The following is an 18,773-nucleotide window of genomic DNA, read 5'->3' as shown; positions in this document are numbered from 1 at the left end:
CAATGATGAAATGGATTCTATTATGTCCAACCAAACATGCGAATTGGTAGACCTTCCACCAGGATCTAAACCAATAGGGTGCAAGTGGGTATTTCGAAGGAAATATCACACCGATGGCATGATTCAAACCTTTAAGGCTAGATTAGTAGCTAAGGGGTTTAAACAAAGAGAAGGTATTGATTATTTTGATACCTATGCGCCGGTGGCTAGAACAACATCGATTAGGATATTGTTTGCTTTGGCATCAATTCATAATCTATTTGTTCATCAAATGGTTGTGAAAACGGCATTCTTGAATGGGGATCTCAATGAGGAGGTCTACATGGAACAACCGGAAGGTTTTGTTCTACTGGGGAATGAAAACAAAGTGTGTAAGCTTGTCAAATCATTATATGGTTTAAAACAAGCTCCCAAACAATGGCACGAAAAATTTGATCATGCTATTCTTTCGGATGGATTTAGACACAACAATGTGGACAAGTGCTTATATTCTAAGACTTGTGATGACTATATGGTCATAGTGTGTCTATATGTGGATGACATGTTAATCTTGAGTGATGACATGAAAGGAATAATAGAAACGAAAAGGTTTCTATCCTCAACCTTCAAGATGAAAGATCTTGGAGAAGTTGATACTATATTGGGTATCAAAGTAAAAAGAAATAGTAGAGGTTATGCTTTGAACCAAACCCACTATATTGAGAAAGTAGTTAGCAAATTTAGTCATCTCAAGATTAAAGATGCTAATACTCCATTTGATTCAAGTATAAAACTTGAAAAGAATGATGGTAGATCGGTGGCTCAACTTGAGTATGCAAGTGCAATTGGAAGTCTTATGTATGCTGCTCAGTGTACTAGGGCTGACATTTCATCTGCAGTTAGTAAACTAAGTAGGTTTATTAGCAATCCAAGCGTGGAACATTGGAAAGCTATTGGTAGAGTTCTTGGTTACCTAAAGAATACCAAAGAACTAAGCCTCCAATATTCAAAGCTTCCTGCTATACTTGAAGGGTATTCAGATGCAAGCTGGATATCGAGTGTGGGAGATAATTTATCTACCACAGGTTGGGTGTTTACACTCGGTGGTGGGGCTGTTTCTTGGGGATCCAAGAAACAGACTTGTATATCACACTCAACCATGGAGGCAGAGTTTATAGCTCTAGCTGCAACTGGAAAAGAAGCTGAGTGGCTTAGGGATCTCATGATGGACATCCATTTTACTGCAAATAATGTGTCAATAGTGTCGATACATTGTGACAGTCATCGAGTGTGGGAGATAATTTATCTACCACAGGTTGGGTGTTTACACTCGGTGGTGGGGCTGTCTCTTGGGGATCCAAGAAACAGACTTGTATATCACACTCAACCATGGAGGCAGAGTTTATAGCTCTAGCTGCAACTGGAAAAGAAGCTGAGTGGCTTAGGGATCTCATGATGGACATCCCTTTTACTGCAAATAATGTGTCAACAGTGTCGATACATTGTGACAGTCAAGCCACTCTAGCTCGTGTGTACAGTGGAGTGTACAATGGGAAGTCTAGACATATAAGCATTAGACATGAGTATGTAAGACAATTGATTCAATATGGAATCATCTCAATCTCATTTGTGAGGTCAAGTGGAAACTTGGCGGATCCTTTTACTAAACCTCTTACAAGAGATTTAGTAAGGATAACATCTAGAGGGATGAGACTAAAACTCCTTAAATAAAATTCACCAATGATGGTAACCTAACTTAATACTACGAAATGACTAGTCTTAAGTTCAATAGGTAAAAACAAATCATTGATAAGTGGGTTATGGCAGCATTAGAACATGTGAGTTCCATCTGTGATGATTAATGCTGGTTGTTACCGTTGGAGGGTTAAGCTTAAAGCTTTTAATGAAATTCAGTCTATGTGTGACAAGCATCTTAAAGGTAACAAGGATGCTGGAAGAATTTCACCTATGTGAACTTAGGGGTGGTGCCGCCTCTCATGAGAGTTGGAGTTTCTTTCAAGAAAGTTCATGAATGGATTGAGCATATGGCCATAAAAGTGCTAAGCAAGAAAATAATGGGCACTCGTGTGGTTAGTGGAAGTGTGTGTGTTGTTACCGGTTTCGTTACAAGGAATAACTGATTCAATGCTACAAGCAACCTAGGATTTCAACGGAGCTTTGTGACAATTACACTAAGGTAAAATTCAAATCGAAAGATATTTTATTTTATGCATTTTCACTGTTAAGGTTATAAGGGTTGATGTTTATTTTTAACCAAGTGGGGGATTGTTATATTTATATAAATATATATATTGTTGGTTAAAAATAAAGTGTAAGAAGAGTTACACTTTTGAAAAATAAAGTGTAAGAAGGGTTACACTTTTAATGTGTGAATTAAACACATGATTAAGTTTTGAAATGTTACAAAACTTGAAAGGTTGAGGAAGACAATGAGTCTTCTCATCTTTGTAACTTTATAAACTTAAGAGGTTAAGTGTAAGAGAGTTACACATTTGAGATTAAATCATGTTTAATGTGTGAATTAAACATATGATTTAATTTTTGAATGTTACAAAGATGAAGAGATTGAGGAAGACAATGGGTTTTTCTCATCCTTGTAACCTTTTTTCAAACCCTAAGAGTGCTTTATATGAATTTTCTTCTTTTTGAAATCTTATGTAGAAAAGTGAAAAGGCTTGATCAATCCCAAGACTATTTCCATTAGTTCCCTAAAGATTTCTAGTGGTGGGAGGAAATAGAGTCTTTGGACAAAGTTCCAAGAACTTGTTTGAGCCTTTCTTGTGTTCTTCTTCTTCTTGTTCTTATTTTATAACTTTGAGAGTTTTATTGTATCAAGAGAGTGTTTGAGAGTGTTTCTTTTTTCCATTGTATCCAAGTTTTTCCTATCATAATTGATGTGGAATTTGATCACAGCATCCTCCTCTGGCATATCGCTACAGATTCCTATTATCCTTGTGATGTCGACAAATCCCCAGATACCAATCTCAAGTCAAGATGCAAAATAAGCAAATGCTTGTCTGAGTATATGCTGTATCTATTAGTCATGTGCCCATTTATGCTGCCAAAAGGAATAGGGGAGTTTCGGTTCCGAGACATTTGTTCAGAGGCCAAAAGATCTTTTCAGGAAAGAAGCAACTCCATATCTAACAGAAATTAAGCTTGCAAATTGTTGCTTGAATTTGACACGGAAGTTGAGCCCAGAGATGCGAAAGAAGATAAAAGCAAGTCGGTGTTATTTGAGGCATGTAGGCTTGCCAAAATGTTGGAATCATTGGAAATAGATGCTGCAGGAGAGAAATGGGAGATGATAAGTGGCGTGTGGATGGAGATGTTGTGCTATGCTGCTAGTCATTGTGGATGGATTCAACACCGTCAACTACTCCACCACCGTCAGCAACTCCGGCGAGGCGGGGAGCTACTCACTCATGTCTGCCTTCTTATGTCTCACCTTGGCTTAACCGAGTAATTCCAAGTATTGGAAGGTGAAATTGTTCCATAAGTTATACCACATTTTTAAAAGTATAAAATAACAAGTATATAACTTTTGACGCTTAAATAAAATTAAATAATAAATTTTTTTCCATCAATGTATTTTTACTCTTAAATATTATAAATATTTTATTTAATAATATTTTTAATATATTTATATTCATTTTTACCGTGATTTAATATAATGATATTAAATATAAAAAGAGGAAATATTATTAAGTTTTATAATTATAATTTTACATATATATATATATATATAATTTCTTATAATTATTTTAATAAAATATAAAATCATATATTTATGACATCGAGTTGATATTATTCTACATGATGGGGTGACATTTATGACTCAATGACCAATCCAGCTTTGAAAATATCGAGGAAAGTCCTCAGGATACTTTGAATATTACACCTTTTATATATTTAAATATCGTTAGGCACTAAAGTTTTTTTATTTTATTAATATTTGAATGTTATTAAATGTCAAATTTGTTTATTTTTATATGCTAAAAACACCCCATAATGATATTAATAATTATATTTCTTATTTTATACAACTGAAATGAAGGTATTTTGAAAACTAATCATTTAAAAAAAGTAGTAATTTAATATATTTGAAAATTAAATGTTAAATTTATTTATTTTTATATGCTAAAAATAACCATTAAGATTTTAATGATTATATGTCTAGATTATGTATGATTACTAACAAAGTGTTGAAAATTTTCTAGATTAAGTTGTAGTAATTACTTAGTGATTTTTATGTGATACATTTTTAAATTTATGAATTTGTGATTGAATTGAATGTTTGATTATTTAGATTAATTCTTTAATCTTTGGATTTTTATAATACAATTTTTTAAAATTATAAATTTATTGAGAATTGGATGAGTCACAGACATCATGTAGTTACATCTCAGTTTTGATTTTGGAACTTTGTGGATACATTTGAAATTCATTTCTTATCAAATCAATCGATTTTTATAATATTTGATTTGTTTTATTTGTAAGAATTCATTTAATAAATTCTAAATTTACTTCCAAAATAAGAGAACAAATGAGGACAAAAAACAACTTATCACTTAAGAGAGTGTTTGTTTTTTTAGCTTTTTGCTAAAAGTAATTTGCTTTCAGACTTTAAATTGTTTGTTTTTTAATTAACTCTAAATGAAAAAAATAATATGTTGATTTTTTTTAAAATTTTTTAATGTTTAATAAAAATAAAATATTATAAAAACAAATAACTTAATACTTAATGTTAATGTTAAGTAAAAAAACAAACACTTAATCATACCAATCTTTTTTAATGACAATTTTACTAATATATGATAAATTATTACTCATTGATCTAAATTGCATATAAAATTTTTAAGATTGAATTTTATTTTATTTTAAATGAAAAAGTGGGTGTAAGTGCTATTGTAGTTACTAGATGACTCTGCCCAAAAAATGAAATGCAAGCAAAACAGAGGAAGGAGAAGATTCCAAGAAAACAGGGAAGGAAGCTGACAAGTGACAAAAGCTTAAATATTTAATTGGTGAAGCAGATTGCCGTCTCTTGAAAATTCGAACTCAACCCAACCCATCACTGTCTCCAACTTTCAAAGCCGCCCTTCACCATCTCCAATCAAGCTTGGCAGATCTCCATCACCATGACATATGCAAAGGAATAAGTTAATACCCCAAAGAAAAAACTAAGAAACCCATGTTTCTACTCTCTTATAAGCTTTAAAAAAACCTTAATAACAACATCACATCTTCCAAATACACACCACCCCCACCAACTTCAATATGCTCTCCACCGTCTATTCCAAAAAACCATCACCCCCCATTTCATTATTTTGGTGACTTGAATCCGTAACTTGAGACCACTTGCTAAGCTCAGGGCTTTATATCGCCATCTCATTTTTAAGCGAATTGATTATTAATGTAGGGTGGTAAAACCTTTTTATGCATTCAACATTGCATTATCCCAAGACTTAACATCCCGAACCTCTACTTCACATCAATCCCCAACACCCCACCGCTGTTGACTGACCTCCACTGTTACATCAGTTCGCCTGAATCTAATCTTCTTCCTATTACTCTTAGTCTTGTAAGTTTCCATAGTTGAATATTTGAGAAGCACTGTTGCCAGTTATTGACAGAAAATTGATTAATGGCGACAAAAAAGAGATAGAAAGGAAAATGAAAAAGAAATGGATTCCTTTCTTTGAGTTATTGCTATAGCCACACGCTCCGGCCGGCCAACAAGACGATTCTCTCAGTCTTGCTCCTCTGTCTCTTCTTCTGTTTTCTTTTTCTTTTCTGGTTTTTTCTCTGGTTTAAAACCACTACTGCAACCCATTCAAGAGTCACAAAGTCACCATTCTCACTTCCCTCGGCCTCCATCTCCAGCCATCACCTTCTCACCAGCACACTACTCCCACCTTCATGAGCTGAACTCTGTGAACAGCTCCAACCGAGCCCCCACCGTCATACTCTCTGGTATATTCCCCTTCTTGTTTTGCTTTCAAACCGATTCTTTCTTCTTCTTCTTCTTTTTAATTATGCTTCATTTGTTTATTCTTCTGAGAAATTGTTTAAAATTCATGAGACGTTGGATTGCATGGATTGACTCGGAGAATATTGAGTTCGTTTAACAGCTTAAATTGTATATATTTTTTGCTCTCCCCCCCCCCCCCCCTCTTTTGTCCATTGATTTCCTTCATTACTTTATGGAAAATTTGATATTTTTCTATTTTGGTAAACTCAAACTTCGCTTGATTCGAAAATTTGGTATATACATACAATTCACTAACTAGTCAAGTTGAAATATATATATATATATATATATATATGCACAAAAATTAAATTGTAACTAAATTGATTCAAAAATTTAAATTTAATTGAAAAAGAAAAAAATGATTTAGCTTAGATAAATAAATACATTAATTGAATCTTTTTAACTAAAATGCTTCATGAATTAGAAAAAGAATAAAAATAACATGTAGTTGCATATGATGCCCTTTTTTTTATGCGAGTGTCACACCATGTCCTACACTTGTGATTCTCTCTACTTTTCCCTTATATATATGGGCACAAGGTGAGGCAGTCAGATTGGAATATGACGTCAAAAACTACTTGCCAAAATCTGTTGTAGTTGAGCTTCGCTTAACTTCTTAGCGTGCAAAACCACCCAACGTAACAATGCTAGTCACATGTAAGTTGATATTATTTTTCCAACAATCTATCTTTTATTCTTCATTTCTGGCTCTAATGTTTTTGAATTTTAGTTGCTAGTAGTTTGATCTTGACGGAGAAGGGGCGAGCAATACAGACATTCCCAGAAAGCATACGCAAACTTTGGAATGAAGGGGAGATACGCTTGATGGTTCTATTCAGCCTCTTCCTACAAATTGTCCTCATCATCTTTAGCAACCGACGAAAGTACACATTTAGACCTTGGATCAGAATCCTGATTTGGTCGGCATACATGGCTGCAGACTGGGTGGCCACAGTAGCCCTTGGTACCCTCTCCAGAAGCCAAGGAGATTCGCAAGGTAAACTTCTGGATCCAAACTATACCCTCATGGCATTTTGGGTACCGTTCCTTCTCTTGCACCTTAGTGGCCCGGATACTATCACCGCTTACTCTTTAGAAGATAATGAGTTGTGGTTAAGGCACTTGCTTGGACTGGTTGTCCAAGTTGGGGTGGCTTTTTACGTGCTTCTGAGGTCTTGGGCAGGGACTCCACCCACATTTCTGTCCATTCCAATGGTTGTGGCTGGAATTATCAAGTATGGAGAGAGGACCTGGGTTCTGAGGTCTGCAAGCAAGAATCACTTTAGAGATTCTTTGCTTTCAGTTCCTGATCCTGGACCTGATTATGCTGATGTCATGAAGGAATATGGTTCATGGAAGGACAAAATGGAGGTTGCTAGAATCAGGAAAGAAGAGATCGTTGAAAAGCCACTTCAATCTACCGTTGGTGATGACATTACTATTCCGGGTGGAAAATATATTTATAAAGCTTATTTCTTATTCAAGAACCAATTCAGACATCTATATGCAGACCTCATCCTCAGCTTGGATGACCAACAAACCAGTGAGCGCATCATCAAGGAATTGTCATTCGAAGAGGCCTTCAAAGTGGTAGAGATGGAGCTTAGTTTCTTGTATGATGTGCTCTACACCAAGGCAAAAGTGGTTTATTCTCTACTAGGCATTCTTCTCCGCACTGCCAGTTTCATGTGCACTATTTCTGCCTTAGCGGCCTTCTTCTTTATCCATAAGCACCAGTTCTCAAACATTGACATCAACATTACTTACACGTTACTCTTTGGAGCTATTTTTCTGGAGATTTACGCTATCATTATGCTGATTTTGTCTGACTGGACCATTGCCTGGTTGAGCAGTAAGAAGTGCTTCCTGACTGATTCCATTTGCCGAGCCATTACCTCTTTTCGATCGGTTCTAACGAGTGACAAGAGATGGACCAGACGCATGGCACAGAACAACTTTATCGATTCTTGCCTCAGAGACGAAACCAAGTTTGATGAGGTTCCCAGGTTCTTTGACATGAACAGATTCTTGGAGATACTGGTACATGACTTGGGAGAAGGTCTATGATATGAAGGAACCCATCTTCAGCTGCCTCGTAGAGATGACAAACGATGTCAGGGATCTCAAGTCGCTACTCAAACGTAGAGGTGATTATGTGACCAGAAAAAATGGGTCTTTTGATAGACTCGGTTGGAGTATAGTTGATGTGGAATTTGATCACAGCCTCCTCCTTTGGCATATTGCTACAGATCTCTGTTACCCTTGTGATGTGGACAAATCGCCGGATACCAATCTCAAGTCAAGATGCGAAATAAGCAAATGCTTGTCTGAGTATATGTTGTATCTGCTAGTCATGTGTCCATTTATGCTGCCAAAAGGGATAGGAGAGTTTAGGTTCCGAGACACTTATGCAGAGGCCAAAAGATTTTTCCAGCAAAGAAGCAAGAACATATCTAACAGAATTGAAGCTTCCACATTGTTGCTTGGAGTTGACACGGAAGTTGAGCCCAAAGATGTGAAAGGAGATAAAAGCAAGTCGGTGTTATTCGAGGCATGTAGGCTTGCCAAAGCGTTGAAATCATTGGAAATGGAGATGGGCGTGGAAGAGAAATGGATGATGGTAAGTGAGGTGTGGGTGGAGATGTTGTGCTATGCTGCCAGTCATTGTGGATGGATTCAACACGGTCAGGAGCTCCGGCGAGGCGGGGAGCTACTCACTCATGTCTGCCTTCTTATGTCCCACCTCGGTTTAAGTGAGCAATTCCAAATATTGGAAGGTGAAAATGTTCCGAAAATGGTACCAAAAACAGTATCAATGGTAGCACGGGAGTCGGATGCTGATATTTCATTGGGAGAATTACCCTTAAGGGTAGGCTGGGGAAAAATATGACTGATGAGGGTGGGTAAATTTGATAATTATTGTAAAGGGTAGGGTAAAATTATGATAATTCCTTTTGTTTAAATGCCAATACTACCCTTAATAAGTGAAAAGCAACAGAAAATAAAAAAGAGTTTTCTTTAACCTACCTGGAGCTTGTCAGTGTTGTAGAAGAAAAAAGAGAAAGGAAAAAGGTCCAGCACTTCAGGTCATTCTCTGCAACTGTTTACACAAAACTTGTTTTTTTTTTGTGTGAATCTAGCAAGAAATCCATTAAAGGTCAGTTTTTTTTTTTTTAATACAAAAAAAACGCCAGTTTATGGAAAAATAAATAAATAATTTAAAAATCGGATTGAATGAAGGAAAAGTTAATAATTTTAACAATGTAGCTGTAAGATATTAGATCTGAAATATTGAATGAGGTTTTGAGAAAGAAATTACATTTTTTTAAATGTTGTTTAAATTTATTATTTTGAATTTTTTTATATTATTTTGGTCATATTGAAGATGTGTTTTTATTTTTAATTTATTTTCTGGGTGGGTTGTTTGATATGATTATTATTGATTTCCATTGAACAGGTTTGCACTTTAGTTTTGTTGTTAAGACTTTTTGACATGATTGAAGAAAAAATGTTCTCAGTTGTTTCATGCTTGTTTGGGACCACTTTGTTTGTGTATTTATGAACATATTTGGATTGTCATTGAAAACTGAAATCCCCTTTGTACGAGACCATTTTGCCTTTTATTATGAATTTGTTAAAGAGTAATTAAGATCACTATATTTTTGTTATAAATTTGTTACCTTTTTGTATAAGTATTATTTTGGTATGATGAGTCGAATGCCTAGTAGTTTGAAGGTTGTGTAAAAGAACCATTATTTCAGTTATAAAGTATAAGTACAATACAAATGCAATATAGTTACAATGAAAAAACATTAACATTATGATACATTACAATATACCAAAATGACAAAATATTGAATTATTTTTTACTGAATTGGCATTTCTAGGCTATCATGTTGTATTCCTATCATAAAGCATCCTTGCAAGCCAAAATTATAAAAAAAAAAACAACAACAAAAATACACTATTGTAATTTCAATACATGAAGTTGTTGATGATAATCCAATGATGGATAAAAAAAAAATCTATAAAATTAATTTTTTTTATATAAAAATATAGAGGTATAATAAAAATACACTACAATTACAATACAAATACAATAACATTACGATACATTACGATAAGGTAAAATTTTGAAAATGTCAAATTTCTTATGAAACTGGGCAATTATGGGTTCTTTGTTTGGCATATCCCTAACATGTATAATATACAACAAATATTGTTATTTATTATATAAAATATGTCTCAATTGATTATAATTTTCATTTGTTTATTTTGTATTCGTTGTAAAATTTTCATTGATTGTAATATTGTGAAATAGATTGATTTGATTATCGGTGAAAGAAGACGTACTTCTGAATTGGTAAATGGACTTGGAAAATTCCATTTATGGCTACCTTCATGAAGAATGGGAGATTGTACCTAAGGAGGATAAACAAATACAATACAAGGGTGGACAACAAAAAGGCATGTACATTGGACAAAGGATGTCATATGCTGAATTTGTTTTAAAGGCATGTGAACGGTTGAATATTAATTCAAATGGATATACATTTCATTACACCCTTGAGTTTGATCCATCTGCACTTCAACAGTTGGATGATGATGAGGACATGCATATGATGTTATCCCATAGTTATGATTATGCTCGTATTTATTTATTAAAACGGACTCGAAGAGTAGAAGTTGAAGGAGGTATAGTCAATGTGCAAAATGATTATTGGTAAGTGATATATCTTGTATTAGTTGTCATTAATTCCATGATGCAAAGTGCTTTTAATATTAATTACTGAGTGTGCTATAATATGCAGTCACAATAGTACGGAGGAAACACACAATTCAACTGCATCATGTCAAGCAAACAATGAGTCTAATTTAGGACTTTCTCAAGGCTTCATGTCCAGATGTGCAGAAACTGAAGTTATGCCACATGATTTAAGTCTTTGTCCTCAACCTATTATTGGGAGTGGGCATAGTTTTCCTAATGCAGATAAATTTAGAAATGCATTATATACGATGTCATTAGTTGGTAGATTTCAATGCAAATTCAAAAAGAACTCTCCAAAGCGAATATCTGTGTGTTGTTTAGTGGATGGGTGCCCTTGGAGAATAACTGCTAATTCAGTAGGCACAACCAAAATTTTGAAGGTTAACATCTTCATTGATGTACACAATCATTGTGCAGATGTTGAGTGTTCAAGCCAACCTTCAATGCGGGGAAGGAGAGGTGCTCGTGTCATAGAGCAAGTAATAAGGGCAACCCCTCAGTATTTGCCCCGTCAAATTTGCAAAGACTTCAGGAGTCGGTATGGTGTTTCAGTGAGTTATAAGCAAGCTTGGACATACAAAGAAATGGCAAAAGAGAGAATATATGGTCTTCCAGAAAACTCATATATGTTGTTGCCATGGTTATGTCAAAGATTGGTAGACATTAATCCAGGGACGATTGTTGAATATAGCAGACAAGATGGGCATTTTTGGCAATTGTTCATTGCACATTCTTTTTCAATTCAAGGGTTTTTAATGGGTTGTTGACCTGTTATTGCAATTGACTCAACTCATTTGAGTGGATCGTATAGGGGCTCTTTATTTTCTACAACAGCTTATGATGCTGATGATGGCATGTTCCCAATTGCATTTGGTGTTGTAAGTTCAGAAAACTATGAGGATTGGCTATGGTTTTTGCAGAAATTGAAGGGCATACTTCAAGATAAAGAGGTAGTCATAATATCAGATAGGCATCAAGCAATCCTTCGTAATGTTTCTCAACTTTTTGGAGTAGAAAATCATGCATATTGTTATCGTTATGTGAAAGAGAATTTTAGTAGCTATGTGACGAAGCATAGTATGAAGGGAAAAAAATGTAAAATGGATGCATTGTTGCTACTTGATAATGTTGTGTATGCTAGGTTGGATGATGATTATGTTGTAGCCATGGAAAAATTAAAGACATATAATAGTGACCTAGCAAAGTGGGTTGAAGAGAACAGTCCACAACATTGGGCAATGTCAAAGTTTGCTAAAAAACAGTGGGATAAGATGACAACTAATCTTGCTGAATCATTCAATGCTTGGCTGAAGGAGGAACGTCATTACACAGTTTTCAACTTAGTAATGACAAATATGGATAAGTTTGCTCATCTAGCATGTGATCATATGGGTACTACAGAAAATTGGAAAGCTCCAATTGGCCCAAAGACCGAGGAAAAGTGGTTGGATAACATTATAAAGAGTGGGTCATTGCCTGTATATCCCTATGTTGGTGGTGTGTTTAAGGTATTCGATATGAAAGTATATGTAGACGTGAATTTGAGAGAGCGTACATGTACTTGTAAGGCTTGGCAAATGGCCGGAATACCTTGTGAGCATGCATGTGCAACAATACGCCAGATGAAACAAGATGTTTATGAATATGTTGACTCATATTTCAAGCTTCCAATGCAAGAGTTGATATATTCTGGACACTTCAATTCAATTCCAAATCACAATATGCCTATAGTTGATGCTGATGGATGTGTTCGTGATGCTCAAGGTCGCTTATATCCTTCACTTAAACCTCTATGCTCAAAACGACCACCTGGAAGGCCTCGACACCGTCAAATAGAGTCTCAATTTTGTTCAAAAAGGCTTATCTTCTGTTCACGATGTCAAGTTGCAGGCCATAATCGAGCTTCATGCAAAAATCCATTACCCGCTCCATGATTCTAGTGTTATGCTTGTATGGTGACATGCTACTTTTTATCTTATTTTGATTGTGATGATATGTGTGGTTTATGAAATTAGAATCTGTAAGAATTTGTTTTGGAACTTACTTATTTACTTGATTGTCATGAAAAAGATGTTTGTATTACATATGCCACTATTTTAGACTTATGATCTTATCATTATTTAGGGTGGTTTGTAACCATGTTTTTAATGTTATTTTGAAGATCATTATTGACTTTGTACATGTTCATTACATTTGTTTAACTTGTTTTCCATTGAAATACAGGTTACATCATGGCATCTTCAAGTGCTTCATTTAGAAATATAAGAGGTAATACTAGAAATGGTGAATATCTACTTTATCATAATTGTATGTGTAAATGTTCACCCAGACAGAGGGCGGCTGTTAGAATCTCTGAATCAAAGGATAACCCAAATAGGTTATATTATTGTTGTCAATATGCAAATACTAGAGATGACTGTCATTTCTTTAAATGGGCATTCCTGGAAGGAAATGGTGATGGCAACACCTACCAAGAACCAGAAGAGGTTGTTCAAAGAAGAATGTATGGCGTGGATGAAGATTTTAAACATATTTTAACAAGAATTGAGTTCATGCAGAAAGTAATTGTAGTAGGACTACTTTTATTTTTTGTTCTATGTTTGAAAATTGCTTAATCATACACTTACTTCATGTCTATTAAGTTTTGGATTATATATGTAATGCTTAATTGTATTGTACTTTGATGTATTTGTATTTGGAGTTATTTGTAATAGGTTATTTATCTCCATTATGTGGACTTGTATTAGATTTTTAATTATAATAGTTCACAATTTTGCCTACATTTTTAATTACATTTACAACATAAATTCACTAACATTACGATAAAAAAACACTAACTGTATGATAAATTACAACATAAACTAACAATGCAATCTTTTGACTAAATAAAGTCCAATTTCATGGGTTGATTACCAATTTCTTATATATAATGGTTCAATAATTTTTTTTTTTTTTTTTTTTTGTAACCTCAAATTAGAAATGTCTTCTTAGCTTTGATAATGAGCTATTGTATTTTTTTTTTTTTAAAAAAAAAATTGCAACAATCTGAAAACATTATAGAATAGAATTATTCATAAACTTATTTGCCTGTAAAAATAAATTATATTAATTTTTTAATTTATTAAATTAAAATCTATTTCTTATTTTTCTATTTTTTTAATAATTTTTTTCGTTGAAATGGACTCAAAATGGTAGCTTTTACCATGCAAAACTAGAGTGTAAAACCTTTTGTCATTTAGTTATAAAGACTTTGAAATACTTGAAATTACTCTCTTATAGGTTTCTTGAAAATGTAATATGTTTAATAGGAATTTTTTAAAATAAGATAAAATAATAGACCTCATTGTGTGTTTATTACTACAGTGAAAAAAAATTACTACAATGAATCAGTGATTGTGCAATTTTATGTTGTTGGAGTTATAATAATAGACCTCATTGTGTGTTTATTTTATGGGTTAGATTTCTCATTGTATGACAATATAATTATGAAATCAATCTCAGATTTTGGAGTTTGGGAAATGATGAGAGATTCAAACAGGTTAGCATAGGCTTAATGGTTTTTTTGCCATGCTGAATATTTTTTGCACGTCAGTCTGATCCCAAACTTTGTGAAGTACAACAAATATGATAGTCTTTTTGTTTTGTTCTTGATGTTGTTATTTCAATTCTGCTTTGGCAGAAAAAAAAAATTGATCACCCAAGTAGCTGAGCTAAGTTATCCCAGATTGGCCTATCATTGATGCGTTGGAGTTATCAATGTGTGATATCAATTTGATACCATGGAGTTTGGGAAATGATGAGTTGACAGTGCAATGCCTACAACAATTCTGAAGATCACAAACAAATGATGCCATAACAATAATTATTAATAAATAGTAGCAACTATGAGTTCCAAACAAATTAGTTGATGTAAGCCAATCTGTAAAAAAATATCAGACTAGTAAATTTGGAAATGGAACTCCATTAAACTATAAAAAAATATCAACAACTATAAACCAAAAAAATTACAACATCACTGATCCATAGCCTGGTATACATTTTCCCTGACTTCATTTTCTGGAGACATTATCAGTTGTGTTAGGAGTTTTTCCCTGTACTTTATGACCTTGTCCTGTACAAAAGAGTATATAATATAATATTAAGAAAAATTCACGATCATAAAAAAAAATATATATTTTATTCACCACAATATAATACATTTGCAATTGCACGAGAAAGTCCACCGTTACTCCATAATTGCATAAACTTGATTACAAATATGCCACAATCCGTTCTGCAAATAGTAATTAAGGAAATTATAAGTCAATTGGGTATCAAATTAGTAATTTTATAACCTGATTTGCTTTCCATAGTTAAAGAGGAATACAAATCTTGCAACTTACGGATTCAATTGTTGGACAACTTCTGGAACAACAAATTCAAATTCTGTCATGTCCACTGATGGTCTTCTTTCTTGAATCCCAATGACAGTTGACAAAACGTTCACCTTAACACAATATACAATTATAAATATGGACATCTTTAAAAAATAATGACAACGATTCACATAAGTAATTGGACTATAACTATATTTACTAGTTTCTCTATGAAGGCATCCATCCGTTTTTTCCTTCCGTCAATTAATGAATCCAACAACTCGATTCTTTTCGCATGAATATTCAAAATGATTAAATACCAGTGATTTTTCCTGCATATTGGTATGAACAACTAAAAGGAACAAAAAAAATAAAAAATAAAACAATGATTTTATCAAATTAGTTGTGTTCATGTATTTTCTGCACAATACTTAAAAATATCCAACTACAAAGTACTTTTATTAAACTAAATAAAACCTGTTCATATGTGCACAACCGAGTATTTTTGAAATATTTCCATAAATTGTCACATATGTATTTTGGAGATAAGGAACCCCTCTTGTTTTCCACATCAGACTGTAATAAAAAAAATTACAAACCATACATTAGATTAAAACAATCTACGTAAAACAAGAAAACCAATCTATAATTCTTACAACATATCTTACCACAAAGTTTGGAGATAAGAAATGCTTCCTATTTTCTTTATCCATACCATTCAAAATTCGACAATGCATGGTTACAACCTTCATGTAAATTAATGAAAATTAGATATATAGTTTTAGAGTAATTTTATCCTAACTTCACATAACTAAATATGAATACCTTATTGTCAACCAATTTGTCGGGTCCCAAGCATTTCAAGTCAAACCTTGTCAAGAAGAAATTGTGCATGGAACATAATATTTGGCTACACATAAATAATTATGATGTTAGAAATTAAAACTAATTATTTCAATTGCCTATCTTAATTGTATTTGTTTATACTAAATTAAGTTCAACCTTACCTTTCATCACGTGTATCGTCCAATGCATATGCCAAAACTTGCTTTGCTACAGATGAAGACGCTGAAAATTTGATTGACGGTTGTACCACGTATGGTGATTGTAGGGCAGTAGCATGTCGATGTAGTCGATATGAACGTATTGGAGGATGTCCAGTCTCGTAAGGAATAATAGCATTCATCTGAACTTCATCCTCCACTGTATGTATAGAAAATAAGAGAAAATAAAATTCATTAATGAAAATAACACGCACAGGAAATACTAGCCATTATTATATACTCATTATTATTTTGATATTAAAACATAAAGAAGCAGAAAGTATACTGTTATGCTGCGCTGCTGGTTGTGAGGTCGATGGGCCTGCATTATCTTCACCATGAGCAAAACGATCATTCAGTGGCGATCCATAAGCTAATTTCAGAATGCATAATAACCAAAATTAATTTTTCCAAAAAAAAAAAATTATACAACATTTGCAATTAAATTAAAAGTAATACAAAATTGTAATGACTAGTGCTATAAAAATCGTACTACCATGTGGTGGTGATGGGAAAGAATCATTGATATGAGGTTGATTATGACTTCTGCTTTGATGAGAAAATGATGGGGTTTTATTTGTATTCTGCCGCTTTGCTAGTTTATCAATTGCTCCTCTCATTGTTCGAAGCAATTGGTGAATTTGTTTCTCCGCTGCATTATATTCTGCTATAATTTCCTACAAAATGGTACAAAGTGTCAAAGATGTATATTATTATGCATAACGTGTTTGGTTTTCTCTTTAAATAAAAGAATAGATGTAGAAGGTTCTCACATCAGTAGTCACTTCTTTAACTTCATTTACTGGATTACCAGGGTCTTCATGTGCATCTTCCCTCCTTTCATCTTCTTGAACCTACAATAATAAAAAGAAGAATATATAATTTTTATAAATTTATTTTTCAAATATGAAAATAAAAGAAAATGTTGAAAGAAAATTGTCCCTTACATCAGCTAGTCCAAAATCACCATAATCATGCAATTCTGCATGCACCCTTTTCTTCATCAAGTCATCAGTCCACGCTGCACATATTGGGATGGTACGTGGCACCAACATGGTTGGAATGTAAAATTTATTTACATAAAAAAGCTGAAACACAAATATTCCACACATCAATATGTTATTTAGAAAAGACTTGTTAAAACATAGAAAATGATATGGAAACCTTCAGCATTTAATAAAAAAAGGTATCTACCTGTAAAAAAATAAGGCAACCTGTAAACCATGAGCCTTTACCCAATCGAAAATGTCTAATTCCAGCAACCAGTGTGTCAAGTACAAATTGACCCTAATTAACATTGATGTCAAAGTCTCCAACAAGCAAAGTACACCACAACTCATGACTACCATCCAACTTTGATGTTGGAGCAAGTAATGTAGCACATGAGAAGAAGATAAACAATTTTTTGAACTCGGCCATGTCTTCCATTAAAATCAGCCTATCTCTAAGATTTGATAGGTTTTCCATCCTATTATTCCTATTGGTAGGTGAAAGTAGGAGCCTCCTACCAATATATGGAATACCCAGAATTTCACCTACATCAGAACAAGTTATTGGAAATTGCCTTTCTTATCCTATGTCTAACCTACAGTGGACTATATTGAAATGAGCTACTATCCATCTACATAAGCTATCCCTTATCTCTGTGGAAGAGAGCTGAAGTAATCCACCAAAGCCAATATGTTGAATTGTACTCTTCTTTTCATCACTTAGCTCATCAAGTAGATGTCTAAGTTTTTTGCTGGAGCATCGACTATTTATTTTGACCTCCTATAAAAGTAAATAAATGATAATATAAAATAAAAATTAAAACAATCAAATTAAACAACAATGTCAAACATTAATATAGTCAAAATAAAATAATACTAATTAAAAGAATGTTCAAACCTGGTTGTATTGTATTGTTTTTTTCCTTTTATCCATGTATTATACTCCATACTGCACTATAGAATTTATATCAAATAATCAATTGTCATAATTAAATGTATAATGAATCAAGTAATGTTGTAATATGTTGTACTTCTAGTGCAATTGTATTGTAAATGTAGGGCATTTGTATTCTACCCTTATTTATTTTGGTTTAACTACTATTAGTGATCCCAAATACAGTTACATACATGCTACTAAAAACACACAGAGCCATTGTATTAGTGGATAACAAATTTAAGTTGTTTGATGGTAATCCAATATGTACACATTGTTAATGCTCATCATGGCTAACCTTTTAAATCATATATAATTTATACAAACTAGGTACAACATAAATGCATTATACTTACAATACAAATACACTAACGTTACAATATATTACAATATAATTTAATATATTTATGTTTATTTTTTCATATGCTATGTCCCTTGGCCATCCAATATGGTGTCTGACAGCTCCCAAGAATATATATTAAATTCGAAAGAATTGAAATGCAGAAAAAGAGATGATATTTTGTTTGCATTAAAAATTAATGTCCAATATACCCTAAGACAATATTGGAAACACAATCCTAAACCTTAGCCATTCACACTACTTAAAAGGTCTATTGTCATACGAATATGAGAATCGGGGACTGTAATAA

The 18,773-nt window shown here is 33.2% G+C and overlaps 2 protein-coding genes and 1 non-coding gene across 6 annotated transcripts; 2 read left to right on the top strand and 1 right to left on the bottom strand.

The window, feature by feature from the left end:
* The first annotated feature begins 6,678 nt into the window (after positions 1-6,678).
* Positions 6,679-8,101, top strand: LOC100261798 (uncharacterized). The gene is made up of 2 exons (XM_010656580.1): positions 6,679-6,691; positions 6,765-8,101. Exons 1-2 carry the CDS (start codon positions 6,679-6,681, stop codon positions 8,099-8,101), a joined length of 1,350 nt encoding a protein of 449 aa, XP_010654882.1.
* A 6,211-nt stretch (positions 8,102-14,312) lies between these two features.
* Positions 14,313-14,406, top strand: LOC132254383 (small nucleolar RNA Z122). Its single transcript, XR_009466663.1, has one exon. It is a non-coding gene; the product is annotated as a small nucleolar RNA Z122 (small nucleolar RNA).
* A 382-nt stretch (positions 14,407-14,788) lies between these two features.
* On the bottom strand, positions 14,789-16,278 carry LOC104880291 (uncharacterized). 4 transcript variants are annotated; one of them, XR_009466638.1, is made up of 7 exons: positions 16,165-16,278; positions 15,983-16,067; positions 15,826-15,903; positions 15,635-15,733; positions 15,185-15,509; positions 15,000-15,075; positions 14,789-14,913 (listed from the first exon to the last, which is right to left on the bottom strand). XR_009466638.1 is itself a non-coding variant. In XM_059739810.1 (4 exons), the coding sequence occupies exons 2-4, from the start codon at positions 15,319-15,321 to the stop codon at positions 14,815-14,817; spliced, it is 312 nt and encodes a 103-aa protein (XP_059595793.1). In that variant the 5' UTR covers positions 15,322-15,509; positions 16,165-16,278; the 3' UTR covers positions 14,789-14,814. The 4 variants fall into 4 exon arrangements, 1 of the variants encoding a protein (XP_059595793.1); XR_009466636.1 differs by having other exon boundaries at positions 15,826-16,067; XR_009466637.1 differs by lacking the exon at positions 15,000-15,075 and having other exon boundaries at positions 15,826-16,067.
* Between the last annotated feature and the right edge of the window lie 2,495 nt (positions 16,279-18,773).

The sequence above is a fragment of the Vitis vinifera genome, chromosome 9, assembly GCF_030704535.1.
Source record: "Vitis vinifera cultivar Pinot Noir 40024 chromosome 9, ASM3070453v1".
In the NCBI taxonomy this organism is placed as follows: Eukaryota; Viridiplantae; Streptophyta; class Magnoliopsida; order Vitales; family Vitaceae; genus Vitis; species Vitis vinifera.
The sequence above is the reverse complement of the archived record's forward strand: the minus strand, read 5'-3'. Positions and strand labels throughout refer to the sequence as shown.

What these genes read in the sequence shown, in the direction of transcription:
- LOC104880291 (XM_059739810.1), bottom strand. Translation starts at nt 15,321, where the DNA reads ATGTCCATATTTATAATTGTATATTGTGTTAAGGTGAACGTTTTGTCA. An exon ending in GTTGTCCAACAATTGAATCC is followed by an intron (nt 15,076 to 15,184) that starts GTAAGTTGCAAG and finishes TACTATTTGCAG; the next exon opens with AACGGATTGTGGCATATTTG. An exon ending in TTTCTCGTGCAATTGCAAAT is followed by an intron (nt 14,914 to 14,999) that starts GTATTATATTGT and finishes TCTTTTGTACAG; the next exon opens with GACAAGGTCATAAAGTACAG.